The sequence below is a fragment of the Pyxicephalus adspersus genome, chromosome 10, assembly GCF_032062135.1.
Source record: "Pyxicephalus adspersus chromosome 10, UCB_Pads_2.0, whole genome shotgun sequence".
Taxonomy (NCBI): domain Eukaryota; kingdom Metazoa; phylum Chordata; class Amphibia; order Anura; family Pyxicephalidae; genus Pyxicephalus; species Pyxicephalus adspersus.
Genome location: NC_092867.1, coordinates 51,558,221 through 51,574,219, shown reverse-complemented (window position 1 = coordinate 51,574,219; position 15,999 = coordinate 51,558,221). Strand labels below are relative to the sequence as shown.

At 42.7% G+C, this 15,999-nt stretch overlaps 1 protein-coding gene across 1 annotated transcript in view; it reads right to left on the bottom strand.

The window, feature by feature from the left end:
* SSRP1 (structure specific recognition protein 1) overlaps nt 1–11,939 on the bottom strand; it is a gene marked incomplete in the record, with an annotated part of 27,641 nt that extends 15,702 nt beyond the window's left edge. The window contains 2 exon segments of the mRNA XM_072423185.1: nt 3,050–3,235; nt 11,781–11,939. Coding sequence (XP_072279286.1) covers nt 3,050–3,235; nt 11,781–11,834 — 240 coding nt within the window.
* Between the last annotated feature and the right edge of the window lie 4,060 nt (nt 11,940–15,999).

The window sequence follows — 15,999 nt, the reverse complement described above, 5'->3', positions numbered from 1 at the left end:
ATGCTCGATATGCTCCATTCTGCCAACAAAAGCGTACAAAGACAGCCCTTTTTAAGGTTTAAATTTCTCTAGTTGAAGCATAAACAGAATGAAGAACTGTGTTGTGCATTTTCTTTGCTTCTTGCATTTGAACAGGACAGAAGGGAAGGAAAGGGAAGTATATAAGACTATAGTATCATATATATTGTGTATTTCTTGCAGGATCAACAGGGATTAGGCTACACATTCAGTCAGATGGAAGCCTGCACTATACCTGCTGACAAGGATCAAGAATTGCCATTAGCACTGGACTAGAATTTAGTTTTAACTGCTCATTCTAATTGAATTTTTATGTTTATCAAGTTGAAAAGTTTCTTTTTTCTATTCATTTTGAACCTGAATGTTTTAATAGAATAAAACAATAGTCCGTCCCATGTAGTTCCTTGTTCAGGCAATTTTTATTGGGACACCATTCTTTGCCAGTCTCTCAATCACTAACCTGCCTCAGGTTGGTGAAAACCAGCCATGCTTAATACACAGGATTATAATCCATTGTTGTTCTGCCCTGAGAAATGTCCTATAGCCACTACTAGACCAGTGTTCACCCCAGAAATCTCTCCCCAGAGCAAGGCAGCAAATTTAGTGCTCCTGGTTTATGCCTTAGGTATCCAGAAACCCCTATTTTTGTGTCAGTGTTCTACCCTTTCCCCTATACTTCGTTCCAACTTTCTAATGCCTTGCTTGTTAGTATGTCCAATTTTTCCATATGATGCCCAAACTATTTAGTGCTGTGTATTTTGATCCAACTTCCTAGTGTTCTAAGTTTTAATAATGTAATCCCTTGCAGTAGTGTAATAGTGGTATGTGGTTTAGCTCACAGCAGTAAAAAAAACAAAAAAAAAACAAACAAAAAAAAAAAACTGCCATTTACCGCGCATGTGCGAGATTGAGCATTTTTTTTTTTTACATTATAGGAAAGCTATGATGATACATTTTCGCTGTCAGACATATGCAGAAGGATCATCCCACAATCACTTGTGATATGTCACACAAATATCCCAGGAGTCTGTAGATTTCCCCTTCAGTCCTCTATGCATTTTTCTATTATATAAAAGAGGAAAGTCACCCCTTATATAATGTTAAAAGGTGGCGAAGCTTTAAGAGCATCGTGCATGTGTTACCAGATGGAGGCAGGACAGCCAGTGCCCCCTTCTCATAACTGCCCATATTTTATTAAAAAAATTAAAAACTGAAATTTATTCACCTTATTGTGCGTGCACAACGACATAATTGGCAGCGCAGTGTGATAGCTGTGAGCGTAAAGGCTGCTGGTTATATTCTGCAGCCTAACAACTCACTGATCAATCCTTCAGATCTCCTAAAGCGTTGCTTGTAACTACTTGTAAGTTTCATGGTACACAGGGGACCCTCATAGCTACTAGTAACCCACATTTCTTTAAAGAATATTAAGATATTAGGGAAACAAGTTTAAAAACTTGTGAAAATTGAACGTTGAGGTTGCTGTTTCAAAGGCAAGTGCATCTAGGAACCCAAAAGTGAAAATCCATAATCAGAACCCAAAGCACTTCCATTTAAACAACAGGCAAGGTCACGTTGGGACCCTGGTCACGTGCCCAAATCTCAAGTGCCCAAATTATAAGTGCAATGGGAATTAATCCAGGGAATTGACACAGGAATTGGAACAGATATTACAACAAAAATCTCTGCACATCAAAAGACAATGCCCTGTTACACATGACTGTACCCTACCAGTACCTGAACCCCCAATTTAGTTTTATTGGGCAGAGATTTTTATGTTCTAATGATGCCATAGTGATGAAATTTTAGGGGGTTCTATCCACAGACTAACCTACAAATATTCAGTTACCTACACAGTGTTAAAAAAGTGGGCAGTAATGTGTAACAGGGTAGTCCGTTTGCCATTGTAATTAAATTTTAGAGGAGGTGGGAGGTAAACATTTTGGGTTTTGTACACACCAACATTCTAGGGAAATTGGGGCTAAAAGAAGAGAAGCGGACAGGGTAACATCGTAAGACAGTTATAGATTTGTGACAGGTAGGTATCAATGTAGGGGTCTGTAGGGGTCCCCTTGCTATTAAGGTGGCCCCGGGGGTCCCCAATTTCCACTTTTTGATTCAAAAAGTCATTACGACCAATGGCCGACACTGCTCCCAATGATGGACACTGCACGAGTTATCAGACGGGGGAGGGACAGCCTGTGTCCCGATCTTATTCTAGCTATGCTCCTTTCCCGGCCCGGCTCTTAGCAGCTGGAATCTTCTGAACGGATAAGAGCTGCGGATGAGACTTGGGCGGGGGATACACAGCAGCAGGGCGCTCCGCCCACTAAAAGGGGGCTGGGGAGAACTATGTAGAGCATGTGCATTTATAGCTGGAAAGCGACTGTAAAGAGGCTGCAGGCGATCATCAGTACTAAAATACAGAAAAGAGAGGGGGAGCCTACACAACCAAAGTGCAGTGCAAGCTGCCATATGAGTAATAAAGTATAAAACTAATACAAATTAATAAAATGCCAATTAATGCACAATGCTTTTGCAAAGATTATGTTGCCAAGGTAGTAGGGTTTAGATCCACTTGACCTGCTCTGTCGAAAATTTCTTCACCTAGTTTAGTAGTTTTTACATTCAGTATAGATGAAGAGTTAGCTGAGGGTTACTGCACTATAAGATACTGTGAGAATAAAAACCCTCTTCCCACCAAGTCTCGGGAACTAGTGACAAGACCTTCCGGTCTATGAGTTGCCAAGGTAGAGACATAAGATAACTTGTTGAAGATTTTTTTTTCAGCTCTAAAAAGCTTTGCAAAAGCTTAGGAGCTGACTCTTCCAGTTCAACATGAACTATTTTTTGCAAGCAGTGCAGAACTACTAGTCTGACCTTGGTCCTTGAGTCACTGAGGATCAGGGACGCAGATGCACATTTCTGACTTTTTTGCAGTCTGTTCCTTAACATGGATTACTAAAAAGAGGAAGAATCTAAATCTACCTAAAATGTTCTCAATAAGACAAAACGTGGCATATGCACTTACCGACTCCCGGAAACCATCATATTTGTACACATGACCTGTACGTGTTAACAGGCGGAGCCCATGCCCAAGTGCTACACGACGCCAGCTTCCCTCTGACAAGTCAGCTGCTGCAATATTCTCCACTTTTCCAGTTTTGCTGTTTTTGTACATAAGGCCTGCTTTGGATAAACGTAGGCGCCCATCATTCTGTTAAAAGAGAGAAGAAAATGTAACAAATCAGGACCCAAAAACAAAGTGGAGAGGAGCATGCTCGGGTAATGGACGCTTCCTAACCAGCTCTGTGCCTCCAATACCCATTAGGAAGCTAACGCAGGCTCTCACCACGGCTCCCACTGGCACAGAAATCACAGGGAATGCATTCACAAGCCTTTCGAACTGCCAGGATCGTTATAGAAAAACTCACAGTTCAATGCCGCCCCCCTCAAGATGGCGGAACATAACAAGCCCTCCCCTTCTGGGGGATCAATAGTAGCAGGTGACCTTCACAAGAGGGATCCTCTCTTTTCTCAGTGGGAGGATTGAGACTGTGCCCCAGCAGCTACACACAGCATGCACCTTTTTAGCACCCTGCCTGCAGACCATCACTCACTCTGCAGTGGATCTTATAGGCCATCACCACCTTCCTCCCTGGCTGATCTATGCCCTCTGGTATGGTGTGCTGCTAATAGCTGTAAAATGGAAGATAATGCTTGATCTCAGTTTGTGATTTTACTATAACGTGAGTTACATAAAACTTCCCCCAATATTTCCAAGAAATTAAAACATGACATTTACTCTCTAAGGCAGCGATTGCATACTGTAGAGCACAAGCTTGACGACACAGCAGATCACCAATAAAGTGCCCATCTTTATCCCTCTCCCTTATGGTTTGGGATAGATGTACAAGTAAATCAGTCCTGGGATCCCCTCACGTCTGCTTAAGCAGATCTAAACTAAAAAGGGGAGGGGGAGGGGAAAAACTCCTTTAAAAAAAAAAAAAAAAAAAAAAAAAAAAATATCTTTATTTCCATAGATCCTTTCGGAGCTTTCCTGAATTGAGTCCCATGCTGTCCTGTTATCCGTCCTCATCAAGGCGCAGAGGAAGCATCTTCTTTCTACTTTTTTCAGCTTCTGCCTACGTCACCAGATCTCACATTGCACATGGTGTATCCTACTGTAAATTGGAAAAAGGAAAGAGTGCCGATCTCCCCATTGAAAACATAAGTCAGAAGCCAACTGGGATGCAGGACGTGAAAAATCACAGGAGGCTCTGCGCTCCCATTTTATCTTTATTTCCGTGGCGATAAAGATAGAAGGGAAGAGGCTTCACCTTTTTTATTTTTGAAGGGTTTTTTAACCCGTACTCCCCAAAAAAGGTAATTTCTATCTTATATAAAAGGGTTTATGTGTTTTTGCCGTTTATGTGAAGTGAAAAGTTTAGTTTAGGTCATCTTTAAGATTGATAAGTGGTGAATGCAGAAACCTAATAATTTTTGCCCCGCACAGTCAGAAAGAACCCGACAACAGTTTCACCTAAAAGAAAGGGGGACTTACTGCTCACCACAAAAGTGTGACTGCTGATTCCCTACTATTGTATAGAAAGTAAAAAGAATTAAAACTTTTAAGGGAAACTAAACTCAAAACAGCCAAAAAAAACCCTTTAAATCCACAGGTCAGTCCAATCCCTACAAGGGCGTCCTGCATCGGGTCCCGCGTCCTCCCGGAGCTGGCACACCGGGCGCCGCCATGTTCTCTTCCTCTTCATCCTACATCGTAGGACGCATACGTGAGACCAGCAAATTTTTATCTTTGCGCAAAAAGGCTCTTTCTGTGCATGCCAGAGATGCTCAGGCATTAGCAGAAGGAGCGCCCAGGAGCCTCCCGGGATGACTGACGTAGATATTCCGGGAGGCGTAGAGATCAAGATTTAGGGGGCAGTGCTTCACCCTTTTTAAAAAAGCGGACAACGGGGAGGCTGCTCTGCTCCTAGCCGTTATCTGTTTGGAGGATTCGAGCTGCTAGTAAGAGCCGGGCGGAGAGCACAGCACAGCTAGAACGTGATCAGGACACAGGCTGTCCCTCCCCGATTCTCTAGCTCCTGCTGTGGCTTCTATTTAAAAAAACAAAAAAAAAATAGTGTAAAAATGTATCCTTGTAATAACATCATCTAGAGCAGTGTGTGTGTCATTATGCAGCCTTACAAATCTCTATGTACTAACCTTCATTACTCCTAAACCATTGGTTGTAATGACTGGATTTCAGAGTGCACAGAGGCCCCTCATAGCTAATAGTAACCACAATTCCAGCCCAAATGAATTTAAAGATATGGGGATCACAATTTTAAAAACTTAATACAACAATTTCAAAAGAAAGTGTGTCTAGGAGTCCTTAATTGAAAATCCGAATTGGGGACCCTGGGGGCCACTTGGGTGGACATTGATATCTACCGGTCACAAAACTATAACTGTCATGCTATGTTACCCTGTCTGCTTCCTTTCATTGAATCCAAATTTCCCTGAAATAGTGGGGTATACAAAGCTGAAAATGTAGGTGCAGTGGGGGAGACACCTTTGGCTAAGCCCCTCACTAAAATTTCATTACTATGGCAAAACGCACTGCCCTGTTACACATTACTGCCCACTTCTAACACTGGAACCCTAATTTCTCTGGAATGCGGAGGCATTGCATCCATAATTTTGTTTTTTTGCACCTCTCTGTTCTAAGGAAATTAGGGTTAAGGTAGAGAAGCAGACACTTAGGTGTAACAGGGCAAGGCGTTTTGATGGGCAGTTTTTTTTTTTAGTTTTATTGATGCCATGCTAAAGGAATTGTAGGGGGGTTTGTACACATGTCCCTCCCACTTGCACCTACATTTTCAGTTTCCTAAACATGTCACTTTGATTACTTACTCTAAAATACGTATTTTATGATTCTTATGTACCCATGTTGAAAAAGTTTTGTTTATTCCTTTGTTATATCACTATTCTGTTGAAATATTTGCGGATGTATATTCAGCCACTGTATCTTGGATATAATATATTGTATCGCATAGACAGTTGCACTTCACTGTAAACCTATTATATGGGTACATATATTTGAATATTTCAGCACACTATATTTTCATTAAATAATTTTTCTTAAACTTTATGTGTTTATTATACAATATCTTTCTAGTATACTACAAATGTATTGCCAACTTTTTAAACGGATTTTTGATTGTCAGACACTTTTTTGTGTTTTCATCAATCACCCCAGTTTGGTATACTTCTGTTAAGATGATAACATGTTCGGCTCTTCAACATATTTCTCCCAACCTATGTAGCGACGACAATGACTCTCAATTGTCCCTTTAAACCTCCATTGAACTACCTTAGAAGGTTTTAGCCGGTTGCTTCACCCGGCTGCCATGCATTCCCCGCCCACTTGCCATCCTCTGCTCCAATCCTCTGCAGGTATCTCAGTGAGGCTGCTTTGTGCTCAGCTGTCATCCAGAGGATTGCTGGTGATAGGTGGGTGGGGAGCTCAGCACACAGCTCAGCCTTGATGGGAGTGGCACACAGGCCACCCCGCCTCCATATCTGATAGTATGAGCTGGGATTTCTATTAAAAAAAGCTGCTTCTAAAATGTATCCGACCAAGTGGGTGTGTACATTGACATCAGCAGCAGCAACTCTGATAGAAATCACTGTGTACAAACCTTGATATCTCCTAAATCGTATGTTGTAATAACTTGAAAGTTTCAGGGTACACAGGGGACTCTCATAGCCACTAGTAACTAAAAACAGGAGCCCCCTAGCTTCTACGAAGTGCAAGATATGGGGGTCACAAAATTAAAAACTTATGAAAATACAACATTGGGGTTGCTGTTTCAAAAGAATGAGCACCTGGGAGTCCTAAATTGAAAATGCAAATTAGGGACCCCCAGGGCCACTTACAAAGCAAGGAGCATTGGGGTAGGGCCTCAAATGTATACCTACCTCTCCCAAATCTAAAACTGTCAAACTCTGCTACCCTATCTGCTTCTCTTCTTTGAACCCCAGTTTCTCTGGAGCGGCAGGGTGTATAAAACCAAAAATATAGGTGCAAGTGGGGGACACCTTTGGCTAACTTCCCTTATAATTTAATTACTATAGCATCATTAGAACAAACTCTGCCCATCAAAATGCGCTGCCCTGTTACACATTACTGCCCACTTCTAACACTTGAACTCCAGTTTCCCTGGAATGGGGTGGGGGTGTAAGAAACCAAAAATGTGTGGGGAACATCTGTGGCTACCATCCCCCACAATTTCCTCACTACGGCATCATTATAACATACATAAATGCTGCCCACTAAAACAAAATGGGGTTCAGGTACTGGAAGGGTAGTCATGTGTAACAGGGAGGTATGTTTTGATGGACAACATTTTTTTATGTTTTAATGATGCCACGGTGATGAAGGTTTGGGGGTGTTAGCCATGCCATAGCCAAGTGTCCCCCACATGCACCTCTATTTGTGTTTCCCTGCACCTCTCCATTCTAGAGAAATTGAGGTTCAAGGTAGCGAAGCAGACAGAGTGGCATAGTATGACAATTATAGTTCTGTGAAAGGTAGGTATAAATTTAGGGGCCCCACCCCAATGCTTCTTACTATGTAAGTAGTCCTAAGGGTCCACAATTTGCATTTTCAATTTTGTGCTCTTAGACATACTCTCTTTTGAAACAGCAACCCCACTGTTCAATTTTCACAAGTTTCAAACTTGTGACCCCTATTTCCTACAATTCTTTAAAGAAATTGGTTACTAGTAGCTATAAGGGGGACACTGGCTGTCTTGCCCTCATCTGCTACCACATGCATGATGCTTTTAGAGCATCACCACATTTTTAACATTATATAAAAGAGTGACTTTCCCTTTTACATAACAGAAAAGTTTGTTTTTTTTGATTCTCCATCTATTTTGGGGGGAGGACCTCTACCCTTCTGTCCCTACTGCCATGGTGGTAAAAAATCTGCAGCCCCCTGGGATATTTGTGACACACATACCAAGAGGCTGTTGGGTGCTTCTTCTTGCATGTGCATCTTCAGAGGCTTTCTCATAATGTGAAAAAAAAAAAAAAGTGGTAAAGAGGTAAGAGGTAAAAGTGCTCAATCTCGTGCATGTGCAGTGCAAGGCGGCACTGGGCGTTACAGTTGGCATCAGAAAAAAAAAAAGAGGGAAGCTGAGCCAGCATGGGACACATCTGAAGTTAGGGTGAATTCACAATGGTAGTAAGGTTGTATTTGCTGCATTTCCCCTTACTCACGCCAGGAACCACTGCTGCTTAAAATACCGCTAGCTCTGAAAAAGCCCAGCACTTACCAATGGTTACCAATCCCAGGTGCCTAACAGTTACCAGTAGTCACTCAGGTACAGTAAATAGCAAAGTTTTTTTGCTGCTAATTTGAACTAAGCCTCACTTGTTACACTACATTGATCACACTATTACACTTCAAGGCCATTACACTCTTAAAACTTAAGCTACGTACACACGTCAGATTTTTATCGCCCGATAATCGGCATCGGCCAATTATCGGGCGAAAATCTGCCGTGTGTACAGTCGGTGTCGTCCATCGTCCGGACGACCGACCTACCGGATCCACGGACGATGGACGACAGCCGATCGTAATGAAAGGGAAGGGGAGAGCGTGCAGCAGGGTGCCGCTCCGTCGCTCTCCCCCTCCCCTCTCCATAGAGCATGAACGGTGCTGTATGTACAGCACCGTTCATGCATCGTGCACTCCCTTGTGGATCTTTCACGATCCTTTCCAACGACAAAAATTGGAAGTGTGTACGCAGCTTTAGAACACTGGGCAGGTTGGTTGGGGCATGTTCAAAGAATAGAAAATTGGACATACTAACAGGGCAGCATAGTTCTCCCCAGAGGTTTTTAGCCGGTTGCTCCGCCCGGCTGATTTGAATACCCCGCCCAGCTCTCGGCAGCTCTCATTCTCGGATGCACGGATCTCAGTGAGGCTGCTCTGTGCTCTGTGCCAACCGTTCAGAGGATTGCTGCCGATGAGAGATGAGCACACAGCTCAGCCTTCATGTGAAGAAGACACAGGCAGCCCCTCCCCCATCTCATAGCACGAGCTCTGCCTGGGAAATGTATCCACCTCTAGCTCTGCGTGTGAATTTTGCATCCTCACAGCTCTGTGTGTACAAACCTCCATATCTCCTAATATGTATGTCACAATGACCTGTAATTTTCAGGGTGTACAGGGGACCCTCATAGATACTAGGTTTTACAATTTCAGCCCTTCAGCTTTAAAGAATTTCAAGATATGGGGGTCACAAATGTAAAAGTTATGAAAATTTTACTTTGGGGTTGCTGTTTCAGAGGAAAGTGCAACTAGGAGTTCTAAATTGAAAGTGCAAATTAGGGACTCCAGGGCCACTAACCTAGCAAGGAGCATTGGGTTGGGGCCCCTAAATATACCTACCTGTCACAAATCTATACCTATGAAACTACCGTCTGCTTCTCTTCTTGTACACCTATTTCTCTGAGAGTTGGGGTACAAAACCGAAAATATAGGTGCAAGTGGCGGGCACATTCTCCCCTTACAATCTCATTACTATTGCATCATTAGGACATAAAACACTCTGCCCATTAAAATGGGCTCCCTGCCTTGTTACACATTCCTGTCCACCTAACTAAAATTCTGAACTTCAATTTGGGAATGGGGATGTAAGAAACCAAAAACATAGGTACAAGTGGGGAACATCTGTGACTAACATCCCCTAAAACTTCATCACTATGGCATCATTAGAAAATGAACTCTGCCCACTAAATTTTGTTGAGGACACTGGGGCAGGCATTAGAAAGTTTGAACAAAGTATAGGGGTTAGGTAGAACACTGACACCAATAGGAGTTACTAGATACCTGTGGCAAAAACTACTGGGAACACTAAATTTGAAGTGTCTTGTCCGCCCCCTTTTTGACGACCCGGCTACAGCTTTCCCCCATGCGGCTGAAAAAAATTTCTAGGGAGAACACAGTTAACACCTCCTAAAAGTTTATCACTATGGTATCATTAGAACACAAAAATCTCTGCACATCAAAATGAAATTGGGGTTCAGGTATTGGTGGGGTACAGTCATGTGTAACAGGGCAGCGTGTTTTAATGGGTGGAGTTTGTTTTAATGATGCCATGGAAATGAAAGTTTGAGGGGTGTTAGCCACAAGTGCCCCCCACTTGCACCTATAATTTTGTTTACCTGCACCTCTCTGGTCTCGAGAAATTAGGGTTCAAGGTAGGGAAGCGGACAGTTTGATGGGCAGTTTGTTCTAAAAAATGCATGCAATGAAATTTTAGGGGGGGGGGGGGGGTTACACATGTGTCCCCCACTTGCACTTACATTTTCAGTTTCCTGCACCTCCCCATTGCAGATAAATTGGGGTTCAAAAACCAGAAGCAAAAGGGTAGCATAATATTAAAATTATAGTTTTGTGAAAGGTAGGTAAAAAATTTAGGGGCCCCACTGCAATGCTCCTTGCTATCTAAGTGGCCCCAGGGGGCCTTAATTTGCATTTTTAATTTTAGGCTCCTAGGTGCACTTTCTCGAAACAGCAACCCAAATGTTCAATATTCACAAGTTTTTAAACTTGTGATCTGGAAATTTCCTTAAGAAATGTTGGTTGTTAGTAACTATAAGAGTCCCTTGTGTACCCTAAAATTCTCAAATAATTACAATCAACAAATTAGGAGATCTGAAAAATTGAACACATTGAGTTGTTAGGCTGCAGACTTTACACCACACAGCTATCACACTGATGGCAGATACATTTCACAGGCAGTTTTTTTTTTTGCCCAAGATTATTATTATTAAACAGGATTTACATAGCGCCAACAAATTTCACAGCTCTGTACATTAAATATGGGTTGCAAATGATAGACAAATACAGACAGTGACACAGGATGAGGGGACCCTGCCCAGAACAGCTTCCAATTTAGAATATGGGCAGTGATGAGGGGAGACTGGCTGTACTGCCCCCATCTGCTATCACATGCATGCTCTTAAAGCAACACCACATTTTAACTTTCTCCTTTTATATATTAGAAAAATGTGTTTTATTTTTTTTTATAATTTTTGGGGGAGGTCCCCCCCCCCCCCTTCTATCCACCTGGGTGAAACAAATTTCTGAGGAGAACATTGTAAATACATCACTGATAATATAATCCAGACTAGTGTGATCCTGAATGTGAATTTGTGTATGGAAACAATTGCTCTGATACTGCTGACCTTCTTAAAATATTGTGACTTTGAATTCCACTTCTACAATAAAATCCCCGGTTTTGATGGCCAGCAATGATGTTCCAAATGTACATTTAGCCACAAAGTCGCAGATGAGTGCACATTCTGAGCCTGGAGAATTGAATTCTCATTAGCATTACATCCCCACTGATCCATGATGTCAAACCTATTAGAAGCGATGAGAGAACCTATGGATGGCAGGTTATTGAACAGAAGCATAGGAGAGAAAAAGCCTTAGTTATACTTTTATAATGGCTGCGGTAACACACATTAGGCTCAGATATGTTACTACACTGCCACACATTACTGTATGTGAATATAACACATCAGAGCATCCAGATGTGATCAGGCCCCAAATACCAGGTTCCGTATACTCTCACCGGCATAATATCATTACCTCTCATACATGAGGCAGACACATTTCTAGTAAAAACGATGCCATGTTCAATTCTCCTCAAACATACAAAATAAATTCTCACCATAAATCCTTTCACCTCCTGGTAAATATCGTTAAATTCCAACGTGTCCGCCATTGTGCGTCACCAGGACTTGCTTTTTCCTTCCCGCCACCACACAGTACACTATCAGAACACACTAAAAAGATGCACACTATTAGTCGAGTCTCACGACGTCACTTCCGCTTTTTGTGAACTATCACCTCAACGCTTCGGATACGAGAAGAGTTGTCGCCATTGTAAAGGCGGATATGTTATTGGTTAGCATCAGACGAAAGTCTATTTTGTACATTACCCATACAGTATATACATTAGTGTAACTATTTAATGCCCCCTAGTGGTCAGCTCCGGTATAAGGATCTCACCACCAAGGAATATTAAGGTCTTTGTACTGTATGGAAATCGGCTTGGTTATACATGAGCAAACTATTTCCCTTCCCTATACCGGACCTTAACAATAGAGGGCATGAAAAGGTCCTTGTAATGGATGGGTATATCTTGTTATAATAATGATTTAATTTTTTCTGGAGTAAGCAATTTATATTATATGGTAATAGTGTTGTTAGGTGCTGCAATAAAATGTATAGTGAAGGAAATTTAGGTCCCTAAATCACTCTAAGGATGAAACGACAAGGAGAGAGGTACATCATTGGTATTGTAGATAAAATCAGCATGTCCGCTCTAACGTCTACTTAAAGAATGATAAATGCCTGGTGTCACTGCTGAGCCAGAATCTGAAAGCTTTTTGATTGAATTACCTACTATAGGTGTGCACAAGGTTTCTGACCTACCCTCCAGGTAGGTAGAATTTCCACAGGGAGATCAGAAATGGCTGCCTATGTATTTCTTGCACTACATGTGTACATGAAATTCACAAATACGCAGAAATTGTATTGCAGTAAAAAAGTAATGGACTATGCAATGCTGTGTATCTGAAATAGTATTTTATTATGTGTAAAACTGCACATAAAATTTAAATTTTACTCAATGTACCAAATTCTTGATGATACTTGGAGGAAACAAAATCAGAATCCCAATGCTGTCCAATTATAGCTGTAAAATGAAGAAAAAAAAAGTTAAATAAATTAGAACATATGAACAAAAAATTCAAGATAACCATAGACCATACAGTACTTGCTCATATAATCTGTATATATAATAGTCTGAAATGATCTAGTCACATACCATGACTAAAGTTTACCATACAAATGACAATTTTACTGAACAATCAGCTTTAGATATAACTACATAGGTGGATCTACTATAAAACATCTGATTAATCTTTATTCAATGTCGGTGGCCTTGTGGATTGTGCTGATTGACTGTAACATGTATGTCAGGGCTAAGGTCAGTTTGGGATGTGCAGTTGTCAACTGACACCTCCCCACATCTGGCAGACAGTGGTGGCGCTAGCGAGTGAGAAGCATCATCACATGACAGGGAATGGCCACTTAGAACCATTTCCACTGTTCTGATTGGTCAGAAAGTATAGTGCTTTTTTCCCTTTCCTGATTGATAATGTCAATCTCCCATAAGCTTTGCAGCCTCATTGTGGCTATATCACCTAAAAATAGTGGTGCACTTACTCTTTTTTCTAAACTTCCCTATCACCCTACTATAACAAACGCACCCCGTCATCTGTCTCACCCTTCCAGCTTTCTCAACCTTCTTGAACCCCATATCATCCTGCAAAAATAGCTATGCACCCCATCACCCACATCCCACTGCAATAACACCAGTGCACTCAATCACCTCCTCCTGCCTTCCTGTACAACCATATCATACTGCAATGATAGTAGTGTGATAGTAGTACACCTCAACATCTTTCTCCAACTTCCTGCCCCCCTCCCCCTATCTTCCTGAAATGATACCAGTGCACCATCACCTGCCTCCCCCTTCTTAAACCTCCATATTTCCAACTAAAAATAGCAGTGCCCCCCATCATCTGTTTCACCTTCCTTTTAGCCCGTATCACCCTCCGTGTACCACATCACTTGCCCAACCCACCCCCTTCCAAAAATCAAAAATGACCCCACAAAATTAGCAGTACACCTCATTACCTAACTCACCCCTTACATAATCCCAGTATCATCCTTCAATAATACTTTTGCACCCCATCACTTCTCTTTCTGTACCCTCATATTCCCTAGAATTACTGTCAATGTACCCCAAAACCTGTCCCGCCTTCCTGAACCCTTGTATCACCCGGCAATACCAGTGCACCCCATCACATGTTTCACCCTCCCTGAACCCCCATACCACCCTGCAGAAATACCAGTACACCCCAGCATCTGTCTCACCCTTCCTGAACCCCATACTACCCTGGAATAATAGCAGTGTACCCCATAACTTGTCCCACCTTTCCTGAACCCCAAATCACCCTGCAACAATACCAGTGCAACTCATCACCTGTCTCAACCTTCCTGAACCCCATACCACCCTGCAATAATACCAGTGCACCCCATCCCCCGTCTCACCCTTCCTGAACCCCATACCACCCTGCAATAATACCAGTGCACCCAATCACCTGTCTCACCCTCCCTGAATTCCATAACACCCTGCAATAATACCAGTGCACCCCATCACCTGTCCCACCCTTCCTGAACCCCATACTACCCTGCAACAATACCAGTGCACCCCATCACCTGTCTCACCCTTCCTGAAACCCCGTACCACCCTGCAGTAATGGCAATGTGATAGTAGTACATCCGAACATTTCTCTCCATCTTTCAGACCCCCCTCCCCTAATTATCCTAAAAACGATATCAGAGCACCACATCATGTGTCCCCCTCTTCCTATATCCCCATATCACCCTCTTATAATAGCAATACTGCTTATCATCTGGCTTGCCTTTCCTTTACCGCCATATCAACTTGGGAAAACTTTAGTTTACCCCTATCACCTGCCCCCAGATCACCCAGAAATAACACCAGTGCACCCATCACCTGCCCCCCTCCTATACCCTCATGTCACCCTGCAATAAAACACACACACTCCAACATCTGTATTCCCCTTTCTAAACTCCCATATCACCCCACATATATAGCTTTGTAGCTCATCAGCTTACTCCCCCTTTTTAAGCCCCCTATTACCCTGCAAAATTAGCTGTGCACCCCATCACCTACCCCACCTACTGCACCCCAGTTTCCCACTGCAATACCACAAGAGCACACCAACATCTGTCTCATCTTTCCTGAACCCCATACCACCCTGCAACAATACCAGTGCACCCCATCACCTGTCTCACCCTTCCTGAAACCCCGTACCACCCTGCAGTAATGGCAATGTGATAGTAGCACATCCCAACATCTCTCTCCATCTTTTAGACCTCCCTCCCCTAATGATCCTAAACGATACCAGGGCACCACATCATGTGCACGCCTCTTCCTATATTCCCATATCACCCTAAAATATCATATATAATAGCAGTACACCCCATCATCTGGCTTACCTTTCCTTTACTGCCATATCATCTTGGGAAAACTTTAGTTTATCCCCCATCACCTGCCCCCATATCACCCAGAAATAACACCAGTGCACCCATCACTTGCCCCCTTCCTATACCCCCATATCACCCTGCAATAAAACAAGCACACCCCAACACCTGTATTCCCCTTTCTAAACTCCCATATCACCCCACATTTATAGCATTGCAGCTCATCAGTTTTCTCACCCTTTTTAAGCCCCCCATTACCTCGCAAAATTAGCTGTGCACCCCATCACCTACCCCACTTACTGCACCCCAATATCACACTTCAAAAACACAAGAGCACCCCAACATATGTCTTCCCGTTTCTAAATATCCATAATACCCAACAATATTATCAGTGCACCCCATCACCTGTCTCTCCCTTCCTAAAACTCATATAACCTTGCATTCATAGAGGTGCACTCCATCACCTGCGGACTTCTTGTACCCCTATATTATCCTCCAAGAACAACAGCAAAACACCACCTGTGTCCCCCACATCACATTGCAACAAAGGAAGTACACCCCATCACCCCCCAAAATCCTGTACACAACACCTTCCTGTACCCCCATATTACCCCACAATAGGAGTGCACCCCATCACCTGTCTCACCCCTCCTGTATCCCCGGGTCACCTCAAAACAACAGGAGTGTACACCATCACCTGTTTCTCCCTTCCTGAAGCCCCATTTTACCTCACAACAATAGGAGTTCACCTCATCACCTGTCTAACTCCCTCCTGTACCCTCATATTAACTCACAACAATAGGAGT